Here is a 24839-nt window from a genome sequence, read left to right as displayed (position 1 = left end):
ATGTAGAAATGATGTGTATAGTAAAATGGTAAATATCGTATACTATAGAATATATAAAATGGAAGTATATCAGAAAGCCACCTTTCTAGTTTTTTACATAATTTACCTAAAATATATGTGGTGACAATATTTTCCATATGCATTCTATCTTCCTTCGATGAAGGATTCATATTTTAATTTTCCTCCCACCACTTTCTCTGCTAGTCTCTTCAAATTGCCCAAATGAGTTGAATCGGATGTGGTTGTACATCTTATAGCTTCATTATTTTAACAGTGTATTTGGTTGATCAAACTTTGCGGCCGCATATGTTGAAATTAATGTCTAAACTTTTAATTTTAATCGTCTAAACTTTTTTAACCTTTCAAAAAATGTCTTAACTTTTAATCTTCAACACATCATAAATTTACTTCAAATTGTTGAATCTAGTACATACATGCCATGTTGTTCCTGCATCAACAACACAAGGTTTAGTTAAAAGCATCTGTTACAAATGGGATTGTGGATTCGGCCTAAATTATTTTTGCCCGAAGCCCAATATTTGGTTTTAACTTGAATCTTTTAAGGCTGGTTCGGTGCATCACTGGTATTAATTGCTATGTCTGACCTCAAAACACCTAACTTTTACATAAGGTCCCTTTGACAAAATTCATATTGAACAATATTGCATGTGTGGGTGCCCATGGGTTTCTGCTTGTAGATACAAGCACATTACAAGAATGATGGCAATTTGTTGGACTCATTGTCAATAATATAGTATGTGTTCACTATTTACATAATTATGGGTCCCCTTCTACGAAGGGGACACATATTGTTTTTGTCCGTATTTATGGCTCCCCACATATTGATTTTACTCAAATTGTTTTTTTTTTTCTTCCCACATTTGATGGATTTGGATGAAATTTACACAGATGGTAGATATAGTTATGTAGATGTGCATCCCACTTTGTTTTTGTTGATAACCCCAGTATTTACCCTGCTAGCCCCCTAAAATGGGTGATTTTCTTCCCAAAGTTTGTCCGACTCGTTTTTCCATCAAATGTTTGATGGATTTGGCTGAAACTTATGCAGATGGTAGATATAGTTATGTAGATGTGCATCCAACTTTGTTTTTGTTGATACCCAGTATTTACCCCGCTAGCCCCCTAAAATGGGTAAGTTTGTAAACAGTGTCAGGATTGGCTGAAATTTGGATAGCTTGTAGAGCAGTGGTTCTTAAACTTTTTTGACCGCGACCCAAATCAGAGTTTTATGAACATCTCACGACCCAAGCCTTAAACATAAAAAATGTATTGACGAGACGCAATTTCGAGGCCACGCCATCACCGCATAGGAGTCTGCCCATGTCAAAATGGCTGCAGGTTTAACGAGTTCGATTCGCCAACACTACATAACACAACACACATTGTGGCTTTGCAGCACCATGATCATTGATAGAAGTGAATCCCAAATCTAAATATGTTTCCTTGTATGAATACTTACTCATGCTTAAACGCTTACTGTTATATCTCCAAGTTTAGTTTCGCATGATTAACTTGCCCTATTATTTCCAGTGCTATGACGTTACAATCGCCATGTGCGTAACAGTAAAGTTGGAAGGCTATTGTCCTATGTGGTCTGTATGTGGTAATGGTTGGTTCATTTTACTGTACAACGTGGTCGAGTGTGGTGACTTTACTATTACATTAAGTTAATTCGTTTGTGTTTACTTAATGCAGCAATAGTTCGTTTGGGCATAATTGAATCACCATAGCGCGACCCATTTTTTGACCCTGCATGACCCATGTTTGGGTCGAGACCCATACTTTGAGAACCACTGTTGTAGAGTATGCCATTTATAGTTGTCTTCAACCCTGTAGTTCTAACATTTACCCCACAAGCCCCCAAAGTGTAAAACGTATTTGTATGTTACTGGGCGCCACAAACGAAAGATTTCTGTGGCGCAACAGTGTTACAAGGGTAACCAGTTGTATGTTACTCGTTCGTAACTTTGTGGGTTGCTTGGTGGACGTTTTTGTGCCATGGCAGTTAGGGGTTGTTACTATTGATTGAGTCATTGAGGTTTCATATTTTTTTAGTTTGTGTGTCGGACGCCATTAGTTACCCCCCTAAAATGGGTCAGTTTTTTAAACAATGCCAGAAATGGCTGAAATTTGAACAACTTGCAGAATTTACCATTCATAGGAGCTGAATGTTGTGCTTAACCTTGTAGCCCCAGTTTCACCCCCACTAGCCCCCTAACATGGGTGAGTTTATTAAAGAGTGTCGGGATTGGCAAAAATTTGGGTAGCATGTGGACTATGCTATTAGTAGGTTTCGATTGATGTGTTTTACCTTGTAACCCCAACATTTACTCAACTAGCCCCCTAAAATAAATGAACTTTTAAAAAACGTCCTAATTATATGAAATTTGCAAAGTTTATTGAACATTATAAGTTCACAAATGTTATGTTTTGCCCTGTAGCACCACAACTTAACCAACTCATCCCTAAAATGGGTGACCCTTGTTCGAATTGAATGAAAATTGGACAGCTTGTAGAATTTGCTATTCATAGGTGTAATGCCACTATTTACTCCTTCTATTCTTTGAAAAAGAACGTTAAATAGGACATACTTCAAACAATATCTGGGGTGAATCTAAATTAATATAGTTTGTACTCTACATAGTATTATAATTTAAGCCCAGTGCCGATCACTGTGTTTTACCTTACAACACCCGACTTTCTCATGGTTATCTGATATCTCTTGAAATGCATTATTTTCAACTTTTCATGTGTGGGGACCCGTGAGTTTCTGCCTTATAGTGTAAATGCAACAACAAAATATGCTAAGCCACCCTTCTAGTTTTTTTTCGTTTTTCTGTCTAACGCTGGTTTGTTCCACGTGTTTGGTCAAGAAAGAGTGCTTCAAATTTGGACAGATGTTAGTTATTAATCCAAATTTGATCCTTCTGAAGTTTGACCCCGAATGACCCAGCGGTTCACCCACAGGCCTCCAAGACGTAAAATTTTTAAAACATGTGTATTGACTACAGAACATGAACTAGGAGTTTTATGCTTTGTTGTTTGGTGCCATGTAAGGTATTTTAAAGAATTTTGTACCTTAAAAAAAGATTTACCCATTTTCACCCCTTAAACCCCAAAATATTCGTTTCTGTCTAACGCTGGTTTGTTATATGCATTTGTTCAAGAAAAAGTGCTTCAAATTTACACAGATGTTAGTTATTGATCCAAATTTGATTTGATCGGCTGTACTGACTAAAGTACATAATCTGAGAGTTTCATGTTTTGTTGGTTGGTGCAATGTAAGGTATTCTGAAGAATTTTGTAACTTTTTATTGGATTCACCCATTTTCACCCCTTAAACCCCAAAATAATAAGTTTTAGGCCAAAAATACAACTCCAATTTTCTGAAATGTTAAACAATTGTTTGCAGTAAGTTATTTGTTTAGTATTAAAATTTTGCCTTAATCGGCCAAATAGTTACTTTTGCAGCCTATAAGCTGTGTACACTGTCAGTCAGATATAAGTCTCAACTTTTAAAGGAGTAAGGAATGCTCAGCTTGACGTCCTTAAAGACGTTTTACGAGACAGGCGGTGATTAGAAATCAGCTGTTTTTGCGCAGCAATGCTATGTCGTTTTATTAAATTATCACACACATTTTTAGTTTTGGAAAATTGTGTTTAAAAACTGACCTTGGACGGCAGTATCAAAGCATGAGATTAAACTGAAAGTATTTTTCCCATTCTTTTTTACTTTTTTTTGCAATTATATGACAATAATAATACGAAAAAATATCAACAAAACTTTTAAACTTGGGTCAAAGCTTTCTGAAAGTTTTTTCTTCAAGATTCTAAAAATAACCAGGATGTTTGTTTACCATAAATCCGCACAAACATGCATGTGGGGACCCATTCGTATTTGCTTGCAAAAACAATCGTATGTGTAGATCAGGGGTCGCCAACCCGCGGCTCCGGAGCCGCATGCGGCTCTTTGATCCTTCTGATGTGGCTCAGTTTTTAAATTTACCAAATGTTGTATATTTGATTAAAAATTATGTGACGATTATGTCGAACACAAAAGTCGAACATGAAAATTGCAGTACAATAACATGACTGTACTCGCTTGTTGTAGTTACCTTCAACCCCGTCTCTTTACCACCAAAATGAAGTCTAAAAGTGACAAACTGGCGGCGTGCAGGTTAACACGCAATATGAGACAATACTGTTTTCTGTTTGCAGTGTGTGTGCGCGCGTAACAATAGAGGTTTGTTAATTGTTAAATGGCAAACGCGTAAACAAAGGAATAAAAATCTGCAAAATCAGAATATGCAACGCTACGTTGTTTTCTCTGCTGACGAGACTAGTATACCAGTGTGTCTAATATGCAATGCAACACTACCTAACAACAAAAAATCGAATGTCATAAGACTAAAAAAAACGTTTTGCAGTTTATTTTAAATTTTAAAATGGCTCTGTGGCTCCCAGTTTTTTTTAGCATGTTTTTTAGCACTAGTCCGAGTGGCTCTTTGAGTAGTAAAGGTTGGCGACCCCTGGTGTAGATCAAATGATGTGTATAGTGAATTGGTAAATATGATATAAAATAAAATGGAAGTATATTACAAAGCCACCTTTCTAGTTTAAATTACTTCAACAAAAAATTCCACTTCATGGTGCACTTTGACAGTCTGGAAGTTTGTGACCCGTGTTTGCAAGTTTTTGTTTGTAGGGATTGTATGTTTTTACAGATTATACAGACTTTTAAATGTTTTAAAGGCACTTGGTCCTGTACAGTGTCATCCAATTACTCTTATGTATCACAAAACTTGGACATGGTTGTGATTAAACAGGAAGCAAAGTATTGTCAAAAAGTGAACATAACAAATGACCTTGGGCAGTTTGTGTGGCCTGAAACCATATCCGGGATTACAGCATACTTAAGTTGTGCTCAGCCATTACCTTCCAAGGTATTTTACCCAGTAATTTGCATTGTTTTCAAAGTTTTGTACTAAAGTCCTAATAAAACTTATACACTGCTTTCCTTAGGATCCCGGTGTTTCCCACAAGGCAAGTCGTACTTGTATGTCTTCAGGGCAGTGGACTGAAGCAGATTATTCCCAGTGTGAACTTGTGGATGACTTTGCTAGATTGGCAAATGTATGTCTTCCAATGCAAGTATTGTGAATATGTTCTACTGACTGTTGATAAATGTGTTTTTACAGAAGGTAGTTAAAAAACATATCACTGAAGATAATGCATTGGAAGAATGCAATCTAGTCACCCAACTACTGTCTGATGTCAAATTAACTGAAATTGTTAGTTTAAAGTTACTTGAGCAACTTATGCATACTTGCCAAGCTACAATTCCATCACGTTATTTAGTAAGTATACCAAGTTATTTAACAAGGATTTTATGTAGTATAAGAAGGAACCTTCAAGGAAACTTAGGTGCAGCAACAAATCTTTTTATACTGACTACCATATTTTCAGTGAGCTGAAATTCCACCCAATAACCACCTCCTATACAGAGACAAAAACAGCAGTAATTGGTCAAGTTTGAACTTCGGCGTTTCGACGCCCTATACAAGACGCCTTCATCATGATAATGACATATCTTGCAGGACAAAATTCTTATAAAGCGACAAAATGCAAAACACACACACAAAAAAACAGCGATAAGAAAAACGCGCGCCTGCAAACTCGCACAAACATAGTGATAAAACAAGCTCAGTGGTGTAAAAGCGACCAATAATTTATCGGCATTAGAACATCTGTTTTAATGTTCATTGTGTTGGCATGTGAATGGATGTTCCAAGACTCTAGGAAACTTCACTTGTGGTAATCAGTTTCCTTCACCAACACCTGAGCACACCTATGTATATAAAGTCATTTAAAAATAATCACTTTTGTCAAACATCATTTGAATAAAAATGTAGGACCTTGTACTGGGTATTAGCATTGTTTATTAATTCGAAACTCTTGTTATTCTAATGATATGTATGCAACATTTTTTTATTGATTTATTACATTTTTGTCTTTTTTAGACTGAACTGGCCACCATCATTGTTGAACTTGCAAGTAAAGCCTGCACATCACCATTTAGCATCATTATGGACAATCATAGCTCTTTGATTTTTTTTAAAATACAAAAAAAATTGCAAGATGTTGTACAACATTTATTTGACAAATCCTTGTCATTTACCGAGGTATTTATTTAAAGGAGTGTGAATCAAGGTTTTAGCAAACTTGCAAAAGGAATGTAGGCAACTACAATTTGACTTGGATACTAAGTCTTTTATATTGCAAAAATTACCATTTACACAATTATGGCTAAGTAGCTATGGCTAAATATATAAAAATATATATTTGCAGACATCATCGAATGTGGCGGTTTTTGGTCGGTCAATAAATTCCACAAATTCTTGTTTGCTATGCAACATGCCACCAAAGAAAGGCTTGCAAACAAAACTGGAATGTGAGCTGAAACAGAAAACCATCAATGTATGTTACTTTATTCTTTAAAAAAATTTCATGTGACTTTTCTGTATAAAAGAGTGACATTCGATTAAAAGTTTTTTTGCCTGCTCTAAGGCTTTCCTTAAGTGCATGGCACTGTTAGATCAAATTAAATGATATTTTTTCAACTGCCAGAAAATGATAGAGGCCAACTAAAATAGTTTTTAGGCTTTCATGCAATTTTTGTGCAGCATATGATTGTTGAGTTTAAATCTAAAAACTTGTTGTCTTTGCAACTTGTACAATGACCGGGTGTCGACATAAAAAACGTAACGCATGTGTTTTCATTTTCACTGACGGCGAGAGCACACATTTATAACTGGATTCAAATTCAAAGGATTCGATATTCTACTTTGAACATCTCTAGTGTTATGTAACAAACTGACTTTGGATAATTCTGCATGCTGTGAAACTAGGTGAAATTAATCCTGCATGTTGTTGAGGAAAAACTTTAACAGTAAATGTTATGAATAGTTACCTAGTTTTGTTAAATTTGCCCACTGTTATTTTTCCAAATAATTTGCTATCTATCAAAAGCACTCTATTAACATAATATTAGCAAAGATGTTTGTGGACCCAACCTTTTCTACTTGTAGCAACAAATGGGAATTGTTAAGAAATCCAATTTAACGCATGAAAGAAATGTTTCATTTTTATTTACAAACATAGAACACAACTTATATTTATGGCAACTTGTAGGATAACCTATTTTTCCTGCTGTCATAAAATAGATTACAACTTTTACCTATTTGTTTTTAAGCATGTATAAGACCAACATATTTAGGTGACAAGCTTTTTTAAATTGTTAGTCACAAATACATTTTTGGCAATTTCTTGTGTATGTCTGTTTAGAAGTCCCAGTATGCTGTCATAAAACTCTTTCCCCCAGAAAAGTTTGGAGAAATGAAGAAGGTTTCTGTTGTTAACTACAGGTAGCTGTGAAATGCAGTTCAAGTGAACGATATGTTTCTAACAGGTTATCTCATTCTTTTCAGAAATGGAAACATATTTCAAAGTGCAAATACAAAGACAGTCACATTGCAATATTACAAGAAATATCTGCAAAAACTAAAAAAGTTGTCTGATGACTCAAGCAACCAGAACATCCCTGAAATTCAAGATTCAAAAACAGGCCTCTTTCAGGCAGCAACTGAAAAAAGCCATGTAATCATTTCAAATGTATTGTCACTTACTATAAACAATCACACTGAAGGGAACTTATCCAGGCCAGCTCAATACGTTTTTGAGACCACTGAAAAAGGTGCAAACAATTTTCAGCCTTTTTTTCAATAACACACATGCAAATACAGTTTATGTCTCCAGTTCTAGCAGCAAATATGCGGTATGGATACTACATTGCATTGTGGAGCGGAAATAGGTGGCAACCAACGAAAGGGTTTTGTCGCTTCAACCAAACAAGACTTTCCACACAGGCTCCAAGAAACTTAACTGTTGCAGAATGCACAATATTTGGAACCTTGGCCATTATAAAGGTTAGTTTTCGAATCGGATAAAATTTGCACAGTTTGTTTGAATCGGATAAAATTTGCACAGATTTGTTTGAATTCGACAGTGTATTGTCGTTTTTTCTCCTGAAGGGGACACATATTGTAATTTTTTTTAAAACAGCTGTACTGACAAAAGTATATGAACTAGGGGTTTTATGCTTTGTTGGTCAGTTCAATGTAAGGTGTTCTAAAGAATATTGTAACTTTTAATTCGATCTACCCATTTTTGTACACCTTAAATTCGATCTACCCATTTTTGTACACCTTAAATTCGATCTACCCATTTTTGTACACCTTAAACCCCCCCAATACTCGGTTTAGCTTTTCCCGTCTTTTAGGTTAGAAATACAAGCCTAATGCGCTGAAATTTCAAACAATTGTTTGTGGTAAGTGGGTAGCAATGCCATGTCTTGTTATTATGTTATCAATTGCATTTTCAGTTTAGCCGAAGGCTTCACCTGAGACATAATTTTAACTCGATAAACATGCTTTAGTTTCGTATATGTCAGGCAAAACGCTGTTGATCAACACAAAGAAAAATAAACTTGACTTTTGAAAGCCACAATAGATGTTCTTAAATTCTCGTTGTCAGCTCGGTCACGGCATGACCACGGTTCACTGAAGGTCAACTTTTAGGTATTACAAACACAGTTAAGAATGATTTTTTGTCATAATGTAGCTTATTTTTAACAAATCAATTTAAGAATCAATACTTAAATCATGTATAAATTCTAAGAAATGGTATTATCAAACACTTACGACCGTGTGCTACTGAAAATGGTGTCAAAGGTCATTAAATGTCAGGCATCCGTACCATGAGAGGTTACTACAGGTCAATGCTACTTGTTTTGTGTAACAAAGTTAGGTGAAAAACAATTTGTTATGTACCGTACATACTCGCAGATAGGTCGCAATTTTTTCCTTATATTTTTTCAAAAAAATATAGGTGCGACCAATCCGCTCGACATAAGTGCAAATCGCCACCAAGTCGGATAAAAATTGAAAGTTTTCGGCTATTGCAAGTACCGTATTTTCCGGCTAATATGCCGATTTTCAGTACCTACGTTTTTGACCTAATTTTCTGGGGTCGGATTATTGGGCGGATATAACATATTTATTCGAGTATAACGCGCAAAATTTTATACTAATCATGGGTCCCTTTCCCTGAAGGGGACACATATTGATTTTACTCGAATTTGTTTTTGTTTTTTTCTTTTGTTTTCTTCCCAAAGTTTGTCCGACTCGTTTTTTTCATCAACAGTTTGATGGATTTGGATGAAATTTACACAGATGGTAGATATAGGTACAGTCAAACTTCGATACTATGCCACCCTCGCTACTATGTCATTTTTGATCGTCACCAACTCAATTCAATAGAACATATATTTACTATGCCACCCTTACCCTTGATACTATGACACATGAGAGTACAGTATTACTGTATCAATGGTCTGGTTATGGATTGAAAAATTGGGCCTTCTGACAACTTTCGGTTTGAGCTCATGATAAAACAGAGAAAACACGAAAAACAAATCGTTGAATAAACAAACGTGGTCATGTTAAGAGGTTTCACGGCTTTGCAGCGAGTTATGTAAACGCCGTTCTGTGCTTGTGTCACGGCAAAACTAACGGATCTTGTTTGTTGTAGGCACGATCTATCCATATTTTTGTAATAAATTATACTGTATACTATAATAAATTATAACCGTACAACACAACGTGGCATTACAGTACATTGCCACGTCACAAGGCTATGTTTAAAAACAACCCTCGCTATTATGTCACCCTCGCTACTATGCCACTTTCTCTCGGTCCCAAAGGGTGGCATAGTATCGAAGTTTGACTGTATGTAGATGTGCATCCCACTTTGTTTTTGTTGATAACCCCAGTATTTACCCTGCTAGCCCCCTAAAATGGGGTATTATGGGTCCCCTTCCCTGAAGGGGACACATATTGTTTTTGTCCGTATTTTTTTTTTCGTCTAACGCGGATTTGTTCCCACGTTTTGGTCAAGAAAGAATGGTTCAAACTTTTTCAAATTTACACACATTACAGATATTGGTCTAAAGATGGTCCATGTGAATTTTGACCCCGTTTGATCCCTCGGTTCACCCACAGGCCCCCGAAACGTAAAATTTTTAACGCTGGTTTGTAATGCTCGTGTGGTAAAGAAAAAGTGCTTTAAATTTATTAAAATTTGGACATATGTTAGTTATTAATCTGAACTTGATCCTCTAGAAGTTTGACCCCGAATTACCCAGCGGTTCACCCACAGGCCCCCGAAACGTAAATGTGTCTAACGCTCGTTTGGTCAAGAAAGACACTGTAGGCAGAAGTACCAAGAGAGTAACTCACTGGTTTACGATAGCGGGAGGGCTCAGCTTGACGTCGGACAGACGTTTTACGAGACGTCGTTTCAGTGATTAGAAATCAGCTGTTTTGGACAGCAATGCTATGTCGTTTTATTACGTTATCACTCACATTTTTGGTTTTGGCGAAGGTTTTACACCTATGACGTGATTTAAACCTAATAACCGTGCTTCGGTTTTGTATATGTCAAGCAAAACTTTGTTAATCAAAGTAAACATGAAAAAATGAACTTGACTTTTTTGCCAAATAAATGTTTTTTTAAATGCTCGTTGTCAGGTTGGCCGCCGCATGATTACGGGTTACTTAAGGTCAACTAGTAGGTATTACAAACACTGTTCAGAACTTTCTTTCGTCATAAGGTAGCGTTTTTTTTTTACAATCAATTTAGGAGTCAATGCTCAAGGCATGTAAAAATTAGGCTTAACGGTATTGTTGAAAACTCAGGACGGCGTGCTATTGAAAACGGTGTCAAAAGGTCAAACAGTCGTTTGGCGTGTGCACCCTGAGTGGTTACTACAGGTCAATGGTACTCGTTTTGCGAAACAAAGTTAAATGAAAAACAATTTGTTATGTATACACTTGTAGCAAATTGCTTTTTAATTTAAAGTGTCTGTAACACAACTGTTACAGCTTTCTAAAAAAATTGTGTTCAAAACCCGACCTTGGACGACAATATCTGGGTCAAAGCAAGAGATTAAATTAAAGTATTTGTTACGTTTTTTTAATGTTTTTGTAATTATATGACAATAATAGTGCAAAAAGAATACGAACAATTTTTTTTTATTGTTGGGTTAATGCTTTCTAAAAATTTGTCCTTAAGAATCTAAAAATCACCGCAACATTTGTTTACTGTCAATCCGCACAAACACGCGTGTGGGGACCCATTTGTTTTTGTGTACAAAAACAATCAAACGTGTAGATCAAATGATGTGTATAGTAAATTGGTAAATATCATATAGAATATATAAAATGGAAGTATATCAGAAAGCCACTCTTGTAGTTTTCTTGCCAAAGTTTGTCTGACTCATTTTTCCACCAAATGTTTAATGGATTTGGATGAAATTTACACAGATGGTAGATATGGTTATGTAGATGTGCATACCACTTTATTTTTGTTGATAACCCCAGTGTTTATCCTGCTAAAAGGGGTGAGTTTGTAAACAGTGTGAGAATTGGCTGAAATTTGGATAGCACCACAAACAAAAGATTTCTGTGGTGCAATAGTGTTACAAGGGCAGGCAGTTGTATGTTACTAGTTTGTGACTTTGCGGATTGCTTGGTGAATGTTCTTGCACCATGGCAGTTAGGGGGTTGTTAACAGCCCTATCATGTCAGAGGCATTAACGGTTATAGCTCAAAGCACCTCTAGTGGTCGAAATTTTAAACATAGGCAGATTGGGCTGAAATTTTGCAGTACTATTGATCGAGTCATTGAGGTTTCATATTTTTTTAGTTCAGTGTAAAACCCCATTAGTTACCCTACTAGCCCCCTAAAATGGGTAAATTTAAAAAACAGTGTCGGAATTGGCTAAAATTTGGGTAGCATGTGGACTATGGTTATCTCTTGAAATGCACTATTTTTAACTTTAAATGTGTGGTACCCATGAGTTTCTGCCTGCAGAAACAACTAAGGTTATAAAAGACGATGACTAATATGGGACCCAATACAAAATAAGCATAGGAAATATATTAATGTTAGGTTATAGTGTAAATGCAACGACAAAATGTGCTAAGCCACCCTTCTAGTTTTCAATCAAAAATTAAGGCTGCGCGTTATAGACGCGAATTGTAGTGGAAATATGCCATTGCCACTGTGGTTCTATCGAATACGGGTGCATGCGGTCGTGCACGCACATACCAATGCGAGACAGTTTCATGAGCGCACACGCACAGGCGACCACTCAGCGTGTGTTAGATTTTCCCTCTTTGTTGAGAAAAATGGTTTTGCGGTTTCAATGCAATGCAGTTCAATGCTAAAAAAACAACCAATTGCACAAGTGACGCACCAGTAATTACTGCTTACGCTAATGCGCATACTACTAGACTAGTCTAGAACAAATTTTTGAAATGTGTCCACAAGTAGTTGACATTTAAGCTGAACTTTCCAGTGGATATTTATGGGTCCCCTTCCCTGAAGGGGACACATATTGTTTTTGTCTATATTTTTTTTCTTATTTCTTTTTTCTTTTTTTCCGTCTAACGCGGATTTGTTCCCACGTTTTGGTCAAGAAAGAATGGTTCAAACTTTTTCAAATTTACACACATAGATGTTGGTTTAAAGATGGTCCATGTAAATTTTGACCCTGTTTGATCCCTCGGTTCACCCACAGCCCCCCAAAACGTGAAATTTTTAAAACCGCTATACTTGCTAAAGTACTTCATTTGGGAGTTATATGCTTTGTTGTTTGGTGCAATATAAGGTATTTCAAAGAATTTTGTACCTTAAAAAAAGATTTACCCATTTTCACCCCTTAAACCCCAAAATATTCGTTTCTGTCTAACACTGGTTTGTTAAATGCGTTTGGTCAAGAAAGAGTGCTTTAATTATGGGTCCCCTTCCCTGAAGGGGACACATATTGTTTTTGTCTATATATATATATTTTTTTTCTTTCTAACACGCATTTGTTCCCACGTTTTGGTCAAGAAAGAATGGTTCAAACTTTTTCAAATTTACACACATTACAGATATTGGTCTAAAGATGGTCCATGTGAATTTTGACCCCATTTGATCCCTCAGTTCACCCACAGCCCCCCAAAACGTGCATATTTTAACGCAGATTTGTTCCCACGTTTTGGTCAAGAAAGAATGGTTCAAACTTTTTCAAATTTACACTTATTATAGATATTGGTCAAAAGATGGTCCATGTGAATTTTGACCCTGTTTGATCCCTCGGTTCCCCCACAGCCCCCCAAAACGTAAAATTTTTAATGCGGATTTGTTCCCACATTTTGATCAAGAAAGAATGGTTCAAACTTTTTCATATTTACACACATTATAGATATTGGTCTAAAGATAGTCCATGTGAATTTTGACCCCATTTGATCCCTCAGTTCACCCACAGCCCCCCAAAACGTGCATATTTTAACGCAGATTTGTTCCCACGTTTTGGTCAAGAAAGAATGGTTCAAACTTTTTCAAATTTACACTTATTATAGATATTGGTCAAAAGATGGTCCATGTGAATTTTGACCCCGTTTGATCCCTCGGTTCCCCCACAGCCCCCCAAAACGTAAAATTTTTAATGCGGATTTGTTCCCACGTTTTGATCAAGAAAGAATGGTTCAAACTTTTTCATATTTACACACATTATAGATATTGGTCTAAAGATAGTCCATGTGAATTTTGACCCCATTTGATCCCTCAGTACACCCACAGCCCCCCAAAACGTGCATATTTTAACGCAGATTTGTTCCCACGTTTTGGTCAAGAAAGAATGGTTCAAACTTTTTCAAATTTACACTTATTATAGATATTGGTCAAAAGATGGTCCATGTGAATTTTGACCCCGTTTGATCCCTCGGTTCCCCCACAGCCCCCCAAAACGTAAAATTTTTAATGCGGATTTGTTCCCATGTTTTGATCAAGAAAGAATGGTTCAAACTTTTTCATATTTACACACATTATAGATATTGGTCTAAAGATAGTCCATGTGAATTTTGACCCCATTTGATCCCTCAGTACACCCACAGCCCCCCAAAACGTGAAATTTTTAAAACGGCTATACTTGCTAAAGCAGATGTTTCTGGAGTTTCATACTTTTTGATTGGTACATTGCAGCGTATTTTAAACTATTTTGTAACTTGAAGTTGTATATATCCATTTTCACCCCTTTACCCCCAAATATTTGTTTGTTTGTTCACATGTTATTGAGGCCAGAAATACAAGACTTATCCTGCTGAAATTTTTAACAGCTGTGGATAGGGTGCTCCTTGTTGGCTGGTAAAAATTTCAGTGCAATCGGCTCAGTAATAGTAAAAATATGTTTTTACATGCTGTCTTCTGTCATATTTGTGCTCGCTCAGTGCACAGCTGACGCAATGGGAGTGATTGACGATAGTGGCACATGGAAAAAATGCCTCTGCTTCACGCATGAACGCAGTCGTCACTTGACCATTTTCTCACTGGTTGGAATTAAGATGATACGGTGTTAGTGATATTGCGCTGTAAACGTTAACGCTGCGGGGTGAATGCAGCGGGAGTGCTCAGCTTGACGTCCGGACCGACGTTGTGTCGGTGATTAGAAATCAGCTGTTTTTGTGCAGCTATGTTATGTCGTTTTATTAAGTTATCAAGCACATTTTAAGTTTTGGAAAATTGTGTTTAAAAACTGACCTTGAACGACAATATCAAGGTCAAAGCATGAGAATAAATTGAAAGTATTTTTCCTGTTCCTATTTACTGTTTTTTGTAATTATATGACAATAATGATGCAAAAACAATACGGGCAAAACTTTTTGGGTTAAGGCTAAAGTTGGTTAAGCTTGTCCTTCCAGGAATCTAAAAATAACCAGGATGTTTGTTTGCCATAAATCCGCACAAACGCGCGTGTGGGGACCCATTCGTTTTTGCTTGCAAAAACAATCATATGTGTAGATCAAATGATGTGTATAGTAAATTGGTAAATATCTAACAGTGATTGTGCCCTATTTTTACTGTTACCAAATCGCATATGCATATGTGTGGGGACCCATTAGATTATGCTTGCAGAAACAATTAGGTTATAAAGTGCCAGGAAAAAGATAGGGACCCAATGAAATGTAGGTGACAAATATATATCCATTATAAATATAGTAAATGAAATATGTGATACATCATTAAATATGATGTAGTATATATAACCCGGCAATATATAGGAATTTTTGTTCCACTATTCTAGTTTTGTTCAAATTTGCACAGATGTTAGTTATGGGTCCCCTTCTAGAAGGGGACACATATTGTTTTTGTCCGTATTTTTCTTTTTTCTGTCTAACGCTGGTTTGTGAGACGCGTTTGGTCAAGAAAGAGTGCTTTGAATTTATTCAAATTTACAGAGATGTTAGTTAGTAATCCAAATTTGATCCCCCTGAAGTTTGACCCCGGTTGACCCAGCGGTTCACCCACATGCCCCCAAAACGTAATTTTTTTAAAACGGCTGTACTGACTAAAGTACAGCGTCTTGGAGTTTCATGCTTTGTTGTTTGGTGCAATGTAAGGTTTTGTAAGAATTTTGTATCTTTTTTTCGGATTTACCCATTTTCACCCTTTAAACCCCGAAATAATCGGTTTTAGTAACGCTGGCTTGTGAGACGCGTTTGGTTAAGAAAGAGTGCTTTAAATTTATTAAAATTTACAAAGATGTTAGTTAATAATTCAAATTTGATCCTTCTGAAGTTTGACCCCGATTGGCCCAGCGGTTCACCCATAGGCCCCCAAAATGTAAAATTTTTGAAACCGTTGTACTGACTAAAGTACAGCGTCTTGGAGTTTCATGCTTTGTTGTTTGGTGCGATGTAAGGTTGTTTAAAGAATTATGGGTCCCCTTCCCTGAAGGGGACACATTTTGATTTTACTCTATTTCTTTTTTTTTTTTTCTTCCCTGAAGTTTGTCCACCCCATTTTGCCATGAAATGTTTGGTGGATTTGGATGAAACTTTCACAGATAGTAGATATAGTTATGTAGATGTGCCATCTGCTTCGTTTGTCATGACAACCCCAATATTTACCCCGCTAGCCCCCAAAATGTAAAATGTTGTTGGTGCGCACCACAAACGTTAGTTTTCTTTGGTGTTACATTTGTTACTAGTGTTTGTAAGTTTGTTTGAGGATGTTTGGAGTTGACAGTTAGAGGGCTGTTAACAGCCTTATGACGTCAGAAACAGTAACGGTTGTTGCTCAAAACACCTCTAGTGGTCGAAATTTTAAACATTGGCGGATTGGGCTGAAATTTTGCAGTACTATTGATTGAGTCATTGTGGTTTTTATATATTTTTTAGTTTGTGTGTCGAACCGAATTAGTTGCCCTACTAGCCCCCTAAAATGGGTCAGTTTTTTAAAACATTAAATAGGACATACTTCAAACAATATCTGGGGTGAATCTAATTTTGTAGTTTGTATTCTACATAGTATTATTATTTAAGCCCAGTGCCAGTCACTGTGTTTTACCTTACAACACCAGACTTTCTCATGGTTATCTCTTGAATTGCATTATTTTCAACTTTGCATGTGTGGGGACCCATGAGGTTTTGCCTGCAGAAACGACTAAAGTTATAAAAGACGATGGCTAATATGGGACCCAATACAAAATAAGCATAGGAAATATATTTATGTTTTAAAATAGGTTATAGTGTATATGCATGGGCAATATGTGCTAAGCCACCCTTCTAGTTTGTCTTTAAGAATCTAAACATAATGTAAATAGGTAAATAGAATTATAATATGGAAGTATATTAGAAAGCCACTTTTCTAGTTTTCCATTGTATTTTTTTATTAATGTCCAGATGGAATTATGTGCAGTCAAAACTGATATAAGAACTGGATTCGATATTCTACATTCGAAACAGTTTTTCTAGAATGCCCAGTTATTCTACTTTGAACATCCGTATTAGTAAATCGATAGGGTACGCACTATATATTAAATGGAAATATATAGGATAGCCACCTTTCTAGTTTAACCCTATATTCATATTTGATACCTCACTAGCCTTCTAAATTTTGTAACAACATCTGAAATAATTTATATTTGTATCATTCAAATGAAGAACCTTGCATAACATGATTAGCACGAAATTTTCATCTGCTTCATAAAAAAGTATGATTAACAACTTTGAATGATCCCATTATTCACCAACTTAAGAGAACTTGTGAATAACCAGAATTCCTTTATAGCAACTAGTGAATCACCACCTGAACTATCAACAATAGTTCACTTAACTTTCAGTACATTGGTGTTTGTGCAATCCTACAACCAGTAGAATACATTATTTAGTTTGTTATTTTTTAAATTTCGAAGCTGTGGCCATCTGCGAAGTTTTTAAATAGGCAACATTTTATTTTGGTATTGCTGAAACACAATGACCATCTTATGGATGCCTATATCATTTCCCATTCAGGAACACTCTTTTTCTTTCAAGATTTTCTTTCTTTTGTATGGCAAAAAACATTTGTTTGAGTCTGGAAATAACAGCCATGTAGCAATGTATGGGCCCAATCAACAGTTGTATTGTAGGTTGCATTTCAACAAACTTATACAACTCAAAAAGATAAAATAACTATTTTTCTCCAAATAATTATACTCTTAAAAATGTTTAGAATGTTGAACATGGTGATGCCGTTCCATCTATTGAAACCAACTACAAACCTATGCTGCATTTAACTGCAATAGTTGGTGGTGGTTTTCTGTCATTCAGTCTCCTACTTATTTTCTTCACCTATTTTTCATTCCCACGGTAAGGGGAAACAACACTTTTGTTTGTATTGTCTGCATTTAACTTTTGGTTTTGTTGCATTTTATTTTTTCCACAGGATAAGAATTTCCCGTGATGCACGTCATATGTTGCTTAACCAGTGCATTCATTTTTTTATTGCAATTGTGGCGTTTTTGTCAGGCATATGGAGAGTCAATTCAAAGGTAGGACTGTACTTGTAAAAGTGATCGCTTTCAAGATTGTCTTCATTTTCAACCAGATTGCTTGCTATACCACTGGTATTTTACTTCACTACTCATCCCTATCAATATTATTGTGGATTACAATATCTTCGAGAAACATTTGCAAGGAAATGCTTATGATGCAAAATCCTCCAAGTTTAGAACCCAAACCAACCAGACCAATGTTAAGGTATTGAAGGGTGATTAAAACCTATCCAAGTCGAATTTTTCACAGGGTATTATGCAAAACAAACAAAAAATGCATGACAGTATAATTGGGTCCCCTTTAGTGATGGGATTCAGCCGGTACGCACTGGTTCTATAGAACCGTCTCACGAAATTTAATGAGATCGGCGAACCGGTTAGCATTACTGATTGCTGTAAATGGATTTTTGCATCTTATCTGATACAGCGATTTTTTTAAGAACCGGCTGAAAATATGACTTTTGTATTAGAACCAGCTGAAAAATAATTTGAATTCCACCACTGGTCCCCTTCCACATATTGTATTTGTCCGTATTTTCTTTTTTCTGTCTAACGCTGGTTTGTTATACGCGTTTGTTTAAGAAAGAGTGCTTTAAATTTGGACAGATGTTAGGTATTAATCCAAATTTGATTCTCCTGAAGTTTGACCCAGAATGACCCAGCAGTTCACCCACAGGCCCCCAAAACGTATTTTTTTGAAACGGCTATACTGAAGTACAGCATCTCGGAGTTATATGCTTTGTTGGTTGGTGCAATGTAAGGTTTTTTAAAGAATTTTGTATCTTTTTTTCAGATTCACCCCTTAAACCCCAAAACATTCATTTCTGTCTACTGCTGGTTTGTTATACGCGTTTGGTCAAGAAAGAGTGCTTCAAATTTATTTAAATTTGGACAGATGTTAGTTATTAATCCATGTATCCTCCTGAAGTTTGACCCCGAATGACCCAGCAGTTCACCCATAGGCCCCCAGAACATATATTTTTTTTAAACGCAGCTATATATACTGTCTAAAGGAAACTTTTAGAGAAAAACAACTACCCCACGGACAACATACTGGAAAGATTAAACTGCAACAACAAAGCTAGCAATCTAAATATTTTGTCGATAACCACACAAAAATAAATATCTTTTTATTTTATTGTGATTTCTGCCAAATTTAAAAAAAGAAAAATTTTTGATGCATTAAATATTATGAGACGATTTATAAAATTGTCTCTGGGTTTCTTGAATTTTTTGGCATAAAAACGTAAAGGTTTGGTTGTCATTATTACGCCGTGACAGTGTACCTTGAAACGAAAATATCAAATACAAAGGAAGAGATTACTAGAAAGTATTTTCCCGTTCTATATTGCTGTTTTTTTCTAATGACATGACAATAATGGTGCAAAAAGAATACGGAAAAAACTTTTAAAGTTGGCTTAATGCTTTCTAAAAAAATTCCTCGGGAATCTAACCATAACTGCAACATTTGTTTACCGCAAATACATGCGTGTGGGGACCCATTCGTTTTTGCTTGTACAGACAATCATATGTGTAGATCAAATTATGTGTAGGCCTATAGAAAATTCGTAAATAGGATATGAAATATATATTATTGAAGTATATCAGAAAGCCACGTTTCTAGTTTTTATAGCAATGAGCCTTTTGTCTTCAATCATAAATAAATTGTAATTTTTTGGCCCAAAGTAAAAACACATCTAAAAACGATTTGTTGTTTACTTGGCTCAAGGTTCTACCTAATTGGTTGTGGAATTCCTGTAATTATTTGTGGAATAACTGCAGCAGCAAAAATACAAAATTACAACGGCGATGGGGGCAAGTAGTAAGTATTGTGGAAAGAAATTGCAATTACTCAACAGTTGTGATGATAAATCTAACAATTTCTAATTTCAGCTGCTGGTTGTCATGGGAAACTAGTTTGTATGCATTTTATGGTCCTGCAGCTTTAATCGCAATATATTGTATTATTGTTTTGCTGCGGATATTGGCAACGTTGAATTGTACATCGAATAACCAGTTTAAAGGCAAAGGGGCCAAAAACTACGGCACAGATACAAAGTGGGCACACTTAATTAACCTAACAAAAGCTTCTCAGTAACCTTTAAAAAAATTTTTACACAGTGATGAGTCCAGATCACCGATTCATGGTGTAAATGGAGATTCTTACAATCATGTATCATATGCCACAAAAGATGTAAGTGTTTAATTTTAAATGTGTTGTAGTGTTTATCACCACAAATAAATGCAATTCTACAGATTGATAATGAGCAGAGTTATAGGACAAGACTTCGAGGTGTGTCACTTTCCCTTGTATTTTTTATTGCCACATGGACTGCAGCTGCTATGTCTGTAGCAGCCCCACATATACAAGTCAGTATTTTTTGTTGTTTTCAGCATGATAGTAAGTAATCCAAACTTGGTCCCAAAATTTGATCCTATATGACCCAGCATTTACCTACCCAACGGCAATTATTATTGCACATGTCCAAGTAGTTTCATACTTTACTGTTTGATGCATTGTAATTTTTTTAGCCATTTTTAACTTTTGATTAGACCCATTTTCACCGTTTTACCCCCAAATATAAGTATACAATGCTTATTGTTAGTTGTTTAAATTGAAGCCAAATCGGCCCAGTGGTTTCCCATTCAGCCCCAAATATGTTTTCACTAGACCTTTAGATACCACAGAAGTTGTTGATCAACTTAAATGAACTACGCTTTTGTATAACATTTTAATAATGTGAAAAGAAAAAAGTTTTTAAGTTTTAAAAGATGTTTTCTACTGATAAAAAACTAACAATAATCACTGACCAATTTGCATAAACATGTGTGTGGGGACCAATTTGTTTTGACTTGCAAAAACAATCATGTTAGTTGAACAAATAGTGCATGTGGTAGAGTGTTAATTAGGCCATAGAATGTATAAAATATATTGAAAAATTAGTTTTGTAGTTAGTGTTAAAATTAGGTCAAGTTATGCCAGTTAAACTTCTGTTCCCAGGGTTCCACCACCATTGTTCAATATTCTCCATTCCAAAACACAGCCAATACAGAACTTGAATACTATTCAGTAAGCAATCTGAATAAAAATGCAGAAATTGAGTTATTGTTTTCCATCATCGCTTTTTTAGAATGTTGATCCAGAACCAGTCCCATCTTCTGTTGATCTCAGTCTTGTCTTTTCTTGCATTTTTTCAATTTTTGCAATTGCCACCGCAATTTTTTTGTTGGTTCAACAAATGCTCTCTAGAAAAGATGTGCGCACAATGTGGAAATCCATCTGTACTACCCAATGCAAGTCAACGAAAAGTTCTGAAGGTGGCCTCAGTTTAGACAGCAATCCCGACACGAACATGAAAAATATGAACAGAAGGCAACAAGGCACAACAGCTACTACCAGTAAGTATGTAATGCTATCAGTAACAAAGCAATAAACAATGGCCTTTTGGAACAGTAAACAGTAAGCCATCCTTGTACTTAAGGAGTTAAGGTTAGGTTTGACTTTTTTAGGTGGTGGATATATTGTGTGAGTTGCGCAATCTGTTAAAATATGGTGGTAAGGTTTGTCTCACTGCAGATATTAGCACACATTGCCAAAAATGCATTTGTTAAGTTTTACATCAACATTTTAGTTACCCGATAATAATTCACTTAAATTATTTTGCATTATGTCAGGGGTGGCCAACGTGTTTGAACATAATTGATTTCTGTGAGTTGGTTTATGTTTACTGTATATTATTTGTAGTCCTGAGTTGTATTTATGGCTCCCTTTCCCTGAAGGGGACACATTTTGATTTTCGTTTTTTTATTTTCTCCGGTGAAGTTTGTGTACTTTTGGCATGAAATCTTGGATGGATTTGGATGAAATTTTGACAACTAGTAGATTTGGTCTTTTAGATGTACCATCTGTTTAGTGTGACTCCATAAACTCGAGTCTTTATCCCGCTAGCCCTCAAAGTGTAAAATGTTTTTGGTATGCTACTAGGCACCACAAATAAAAGGTTTCTGTGGTGCAATAGCGTTATAAAGGCAACAGGAAATTTGTTACTTATGTTTGTTATCTACTTGGGGATGTTTTTGCAGATGGCAGCTAAGGGGGTGTTATCAGTTTTATGACAGTAAAAGGGTTAGCGATTGTTGCACAAAACATTTCTGGTGGTCAAACCTTTAAGCACTGGCCAACCCGGATGGAATTTTTCAGGACTGTATTTTGGGTCATTGTTGTTTGGTTATTTATTAGTGTGCATGTGGAACCCCATCAGTCGTCCTACTACCTCCCTGAAATGGGTGAACTTTGTAAACAATATTTGATTTGGATGAAATATTGACAGTTTATAGCAGTAGTTCTCACACTGTGCATCGTTTCAATTTCCCAAGGGCGTTGCAGAATAGTTCCGTTTCATGGATTTTTGTTGTTGTTTTGATTTTTGATTTTCATGGATTTTTGTTGTTCAAAAAGTTTGAGAACCACTGGTTTATAGAATACACCATTTTGCAATGTCAATTTGGGTGTTTAACTTTGTAGCCCCACTATTTACCCCATTACCCGTAAAAACAGTAAAATTTGTAAACAATGTCGAAATTGAATGAAATTTTGACAGTTTGTAGAATATGCCTTTGTAAGGTGTTGATTTGTTAGTTTTACCGTATAGCCCCACCAATTACCCCACAAACCCGTAAAATGGGTGGATTTTAAAAACAATGGCCAAATTGATTCAGATTTAGATAGTTTGTAGCCTTCGCCATATACACTGATTATATTTAAGTACAATATTTACCTTCCCTGAAGGGGACACATATTGATTTTACTCAAATTGTTTTTGTTTTGTTTTTCTTTATTTTTTTTCTTCCCAAAGTTACCCTGCCAGCACCCTAAAATGGGTATTTTTTCTCAAAGTTTGTCCGAGTCGTTTTGCCATCAAGTGTTTGATGGATGTGGCTGAAACTTATACAGATGGTAGATATAGTTATGTAAATTTGCATCCCACTTTGTTTGTCCTGATAACCCCAGTATTTACCCCACTAGCCATGTAAAATGGGTGATGTTTTAAACAGTGTCAGAATTGGCTAAAATTTTGATAGCTTGTAGAGCAGTGGTTCTTAACCGGTGGGAAATTTCTCACTAGTGGGAAATTTAATGTTTTCAGAGGGAAATTATGTAAGTCAGGTAACCAAACTCGGGCCCGAGGGTCGAACCCGGCTTTGAATTAATCGTTGAAAGTTACTTTCCTAAAAATTTTCCGCAACAACATGTAAGATTAATTTTAGCAAGGCTTCCAAGACACATACAAATCCAAAGGCCGTTTGTTACATCACAGACAAGACTAAAAGTATCAATGACTTTGCTATTGTGCGCGAATGAAAGCCTTCTCTTTGTTGATTGTGATGCAATAAATGACTATTGCAAGTAGAGGAAACTCTTTAATATATCCAAAAAACTTTAATCTTTCACAGAAGCACTATTTAAACAGAATAAGATTGCAGTATACCTTTGGAGTTCCACACCAAAAATCGGCTTAGTAATTACTGTTACAGCCCCAAATATGTTTTTACATGCTGTCTTTTGTCAAATTTGTGCTCGCTCAATGCACAGCTGACGCAATGGGAGTGATTGACGATAGTGGCACATGGAAAAAAATGCCTTTGCTTCACGCATGAACGCATTCGTCACTTGACCATTTTCTCACTGGTTGGAATTAAGATGTTGCGATGTTAGTTATATTGCGCTGTAAACGTTAATGTAGGTCAACTTATTCGTGTTTCGAAACGCAGAGCGACAACGCAGCACGATTTGTTACACCTGTGTAACGTGACTTCTCATACTGAAAGCGTTAATAAAACTGTTTCAGAACAGGTTTTGGACATAAAAAGCCCAGCTAAGCAATCGTATTGTTGGTATGTAGAAACTTAACGGCGCCAGGGAACGCTATGTGCGGATTAAACATCATAATTCAACAAACAAAGGGCTATTAAGGAGAAAAAATGTTGAAACTTTGTTAAAAGTTTAAATAGTTGGACTCATCCATTTTCCACCTCGTGAAAACAACGCGCAACTCCATGTCGAAAAAAAGCCCAATTGGGCGCGAAAAGCGCAAACCTGCCCACTGAAAAGCGAATATCTCGGCCTCGCGCATAACTGGACGTGCTATCAGGCAGTCTTTTTGCACTGTGCAATTAAGATATGTTTGTAGATCATTTAAAAACGTTAGTTAAAATTATTGTATCACGCAGTTTTGCGTCTTATGGCGGATAATGACAGGCCCCTCCTGCCGCGATCGGCGCCATATCTTTATCTTTTGTGGCGCATGGAAAAAATGCCTCTGCTTCACACATGAACAGTGTTGCCAGGTTGCGCTTTTGTCACCGAATTGGGCTACTTTGGACGTCGAGTTGCGGGCTTTTTTCATGTGCGGGTTGCGCCTTTTTGGGCGGGTTTGTGAATGGCATTTTCAACCGTATGACGAGAAATTATGGGTCCCCTTTCCTGAAGGGGACACATATTGTTTTTGTCCGTAATTTTTTTCTGTCTAACGCTGGTTTGTGAGACGCGTTTGGTCAAGAAAGAGTGCTTTAAATTTATTCAAATTTACAGAGATGTTACCGTATTTTTCCGTGCATAATGCGCAAAATTTAATTAATTTATTGTCCTAAAATCTGGGGATCGTTTGATGCGATGGTGCAATCCTTGATGGTGTGTTATTGTCAAATATTGTTTGCTTTTTAATCTCCATTTCAGACCGGATATCATGTGGAGGCCGCCATTACAGTACTAGTTTAAAAATCGACACCTATATGGCGCTAGATATTCGAACTCGGCGGCGGAAATTCGGATCCGATG

At 36.1% G+C, this 24839-nt stretch overlaps 1 protein-coding gene across 5 annotated transcripts in view; it reads left to right on the top strand.

The window, feature by feature from the left end:
- Positions 1-24839, top strand: part of LOC145225166 (adhesion G protein-coupled receptor A3-like) — a 34575-nt gene that overhangs the window by 5351 nt on the left and 4385 nt on the right. For 3 of the 5 annotated variants that reach the window (XM_080091832.1, XM_080091835.1, XM_080091834.1), the window contains exons 10-26: positions 4774-4964; positions 5044-5154; positions 5220-5378; positions 6042-6203; positions 6370-6498; positions 7366-7445; positions 7509-7774; positions 7837-8006; positions 17680-17816; positions 17893-17998; positions 18055-18206; positions 19731-19823; positions 19895-20059; positions 20123-20195; positions 20258-20371; positions 21003-21071; positions 21133-21400. In XM_080091832.1, coding sequence (XP_079947958.1) covers positions 4774-4964; positions 5044-5154; positions 5220-5378; positions 6042-6203; positions 6370-6498; positions 7366-7445; positions 7509-7774; positions 7837-8006; positions 17680-17816; positions 17893-17998; positions 18055-18206; positions 19731-19823; positions 19895-20059; positions 20123-20195; positions 20258-20371; positions 21003-21071; positions 21133-21400 — 2445 coding nt within the window. The remainder of the gene's footprint in view (positions 1-4773; positions 4965-5043; positions 5155-5219; positions 5379-6041; positions 6204-6369; positions 6499-7365; positions 7446-7508; positions 7775-7836; positions 8007-17679; positions 17817-17892; positions 17999-18054; positions 18207-19730; positions 19824-19894; positions 20060-20122; positions 20196-20257; positions 20372-21002; positions 21072-21132; positions 21401-24839) is intronic. The other 2 variants (XM_080091833.1, XM_080091836.1) reach the window with 2 other exon arrangements.

This window comes from Phallusia mammillata, chromosome 4, assembly GCF_965637545.1.
Source record: "Phallusia mammillata chromosome 4, kaPhaMamm4.hap1.1, whole genome shotgun sequence".
In the NCBI taxonomy this organism is placed as follows: Eukaryota; Metazoa; Chordata; class Ascidiacea; order Phlebobranchia; family Ascidiidae; genus Phallusia; species Phallusia mammillata.
Note: the sequence above shows the minus strand (reverse complement) of the source record. Positions and strands in the feature narration are given on the sequence as shown.